Below are 3,643 nucleotides of genomic sequence, written 5' to 3'. Positions count from 1 at the left end.
CCTGTGAGTTGTTGTTAAACATTACATTTATTTTTATTCTTCATGTCAGTTTCCTCTTGAAAGCCCAGGTCAGTCTATACTATTTATTTGTGTAATAGCCTGCCTTAATATACACTAATAATTCTGAAAGCAAAATGCTAGAGAGCTGGGCTGCTGTTGTACACAATCCAGTGGCCCAATACTCCCATGAGCATGACTAATGCTTCCCTAGCAGTGCTTTGTCTTACCTTCTAGCTTGCTGCTATACCATGGCAGTTACTTATCCTGCAACACAAAGAAAATGGAAAAACAAATAGATAAACATTTTTATTAACTTGAATGCAGCCTGGCTGCATTGTAGCAATAAAAACAAACAATTTAAACCACTGTTAATGGCCCACTGTTAATCTAACTGGTATTCTAAAGAACCACATGTTGGTTGAATTCTCCTGCTTTGTTTTTTAGAATATGAATAATCCTAGCCAGCCCAAAACTGGTAATATCCATATTTTTATGTCCATACACACTGCAATTTGTGATTGAGTCTTCGGTAAGAAATTCCCTGCTGACCCCTGTTGGTATTGGTGTAATGCTGCACAAATGTTTTTTTACCCAAGAAACATTTCTCGCTAGCCACAAAGCCACAAAAATTTTTAGCACTCTGTGTGCAACATATGGTTTTAAAAACCCCACTAGTACTTTGTAAAAAAATGACAATGACATAAAATTTGTGCTGCAAAAAAACTGCAAGGAGCAGAGTGTGAGAGAGCAGAACTATAACCCACCATATATTATGGTTACATAGGTGTATATGGCATACATGTATTGAGGTCTAGCCTTTATTACTAGAAGTATTTATGATGGTGTTGCTTTACCATGCAATTGTTTTGTTTTGTACAATTGAAATACCTGCTACATAACCTATTTGTTGTATTAGTTTGACCTACATTTTAGACATATCTGTATCTGAAATGGCAGCCTTCCTGCTGAATGTTTTTTATTTTTTTTTTTTTTTAACCATTCTGGTCTTTGTCTTGATTTGGACTTGGTGTATGCAGACAGTGAACTCTAGCTAAAATTGCTAACAGGGCTTGCAAGTGCCCAGGTACTTTGATATTTGCTTGTTAAATCTCTTGTGAACGTAAGGCTGTATGTGGCCATAGGTACAGTTTTCATCTGTCAGGATTATTTTTTTCCACAGTGTTTGCCAAAAGCATAGAATGATTTATTCAAATTTTTTTAATTGCTGCTCGCCAACAACTTTAATTTGTCTTAAAAACAGAAAAGATAATCAAGGCCCATCTGCAAAATATGCTTCCTCTGACATTACGTGGCTGGGGACGCCACTGGAAGAGATGAACAGAATGCCAATGTGTCAGAATTATCAACCACCATTGATGCCTTATCCTAACCATACCATCACCATAAGGGTAAGCGGTTATATGCTGGACTGTCTATTAGTGCAAAGAACACTTCATAGAGTCTTAGGAACACCTCTGCTAGATCTTTTCATTACATTAATTTTTGCTGCAATTGTTTTCCATCCTGAATCATCCTGACTGTAAACTATTATTGCCTCTTCTCTGGTTTCAAAACCGACCTAACACTAAAAAGCAATGTCTTTCTATTACATTAGGCCTCTCACCTGCAATAAAAATGAGCTTCATTATAGCTGTAAATAATAAATACTTGCCTTACCCCAGTTTCTGCCAACAGCTCTTAGGTATTGGGCTTCTTTTATCTAGTGGTATCCTGTAAAAGATTATGATTCCATATCTCTCAGGAAGCCACTTCTGCACAGTGCAAGTATCTTCTTCAACATTTTTTGATACTTGGTACTAGGATTTGGATACTGGGATCTGTCTGGAATAATATATATATATTTATGGACACAGCAAAGTTAGATGTAACAATTAATTAGGCACAGAGAGTACTTCGGAGATATTAGTGATCTAATAGCCCCCAATGTCTTTATAAATTATGTAATGTAATTATAAAAATACGTAAAAGATGGTTAAAAAAAATGAAATTTATTAAACTCTGAAAAACCGCCACCTTCCCCAAGCCCCTATACTCGCTGAAATATTATTGAATGAAATAAATATTATTATTCACCTGCGAAGCTGCATATACATAAACAGTCTCATAATACAGATGGGAGAGAGGCATAATTCTGCTTTCATTTATTGGTAACTACACTGATGTAGAGTCACCTATGAATGTTGTAGTACATCACTATCTCACAGGCGCATGCAGTTTTAAAGAGTGGATATGTTTGATATGCATTTTACTCAACATAATCTTTAGCTTGCACTAAAATTAGTTTTGGCATATACTTTACTGAAATAGTGTGCTATCATCTTTTTTTTTTTTTTTTTTTTCTTTATAGGTCCTCTGCTTTTAGAAAACCTAAATACTGTATTTTTTTCTATCCTTTTCTTGATTTTTTTAAATTTATTTTTTCTTTCTTTAGGTTGATAAGTTACAGGAAAATGTGGTGCCTATACCCTATCCGGCTTCCTTTATAGACACATGGGATAGCACATACGTTAAGATGCCCAGTTCAAAAAGCAATATGTATCCAGTAGATGACCATGTAAGAAGTTGCAAGAATAATTAGCTATAGGTTTTGCAGTTGTAATGGTATTTTGTGTAGTAAATACTCTACGTTTATTTCCCCAGAATGGTGTCAAGGCCCTGGGAAGCCGATGGAAAATCATCGAGTCATCCCTAAGAAGCAGCATAACAAATCCACATGACCTGAAGGTGTGAATGGAGTAATTGAATTTTACTTTTCACTGCTTGATGTGAAACTATTTGCATCCACATCAGTGCAGGTTCTTGTGTTACATTTTATATAAGACAATAATCTCATGCGAATTGACTCCTGTAGTGTATCTGTAGACAAATTGGATCTGACACTTAGTAGTAGTAGTAATTAGTAGTAATTATTAGTATTATTTTTTTTTTTTTTTTAAAGTGCAGCTCTCGGTACTATTGTGGTAATACTGCCTGTTATTACCAAGCAGATAATTGGCCTAGAAACAAATGCAACCTAATAAATCTAACAAGTTTGAACACATAATCTACAGGTTTGTTAGGGCCAGTGAAATAAAGGCATATCTTCTCCCCACGGGACAAAGTGAGAATGTCTTCAGAAAACAAATATCCCCACTTGTAGATTTTTGTTCTGGTGGTCTAAAATGTTGGATTTGCTAATACAGTTATTCCAAATAGGGGGACACACATGGCAGTAAAAATATTTAGGGTGTTCAAAATTGTTAGAACTCCAAATGTAAAAAAAGTTATTAGCATTGTTTAATACAGCAAATGCCCTCTTCAGCGTTTGTTTACTGGAATACATTGACGGGGTTGAAGGCTTGATCCAGTAACAGGGATTTTTGTTTTTTTTTAGAGATCTACTACTGTAAATAATAAGCGTTAACCCTGGGAACAGAACTGCTTCCAGTGTCACAATTCCCATTCTAGGTCAATTTACGTTATGTCTGAACACATATAGGCAAGCCTGGCCTTTCCTAATAAAAATCCCAGCATGCTTTTATTATAGGGAATTATTAGATATAATTATCAATAGGTGTTTCCTTTTTAAATGTTCACAAAGACTTTAGAGCCCATTCATTCCTTTTAATGTGTTGAGACACAT

At 35.2% G+C, this 3,643-nt stretch overlaps 1 protein-coding gene across 1 annotated transcript in view; it reads left to right on the top strand.

Moving 5' to 3' along the window:
- The window catches only part of PARG (poly(ADP-ribose) glycohydrolase), a 54,728-nt gene that overhangs the window by 8,122 nt on the left and 42,963 nt on the right, over positions 1 to 3,643 (top strand). Inside the window, exons 5-7 of the mRNA XM_072423180.1 lie at positions 1,262 to 1,409; positions 2,453 to 2,575; positions 2,662 to 2,745. Of these exons, the coding sequence (XP_072279281.1) occupies positions 1,262 to 1,409; positions 2,453 to 2,575; positions 2,662 to 2,745 (355 nt within the window). The remainder of the gene's footprint in view (positions 1 to 1,261; positions 1,410 to 2,452; positions 2,576 to 2,661; positions 2,746 to 3,643) is intronic.

The sequence above is a fragment of the Pyxicephalus adspersus genome, chromosome 10 (genome assembly GCF_032062135.1).
Source record: "Pyxicephalus adspersus chromosome 10, UCB_Pads_2.0, whole genome shotgun sequence".
Taxonomy (NCBI): Eukaryota; Metazoa; Chordata; class Amphibia; order Anura; family Pyxicephalidae; genus Pyxicephalus; species Pyxicephalus adspersus.
The sequence above is the reverse complement of the archived record's forward strand: the minus strand, read 5'-3'. Positions and strand labels throughout refer to the sequence as shown.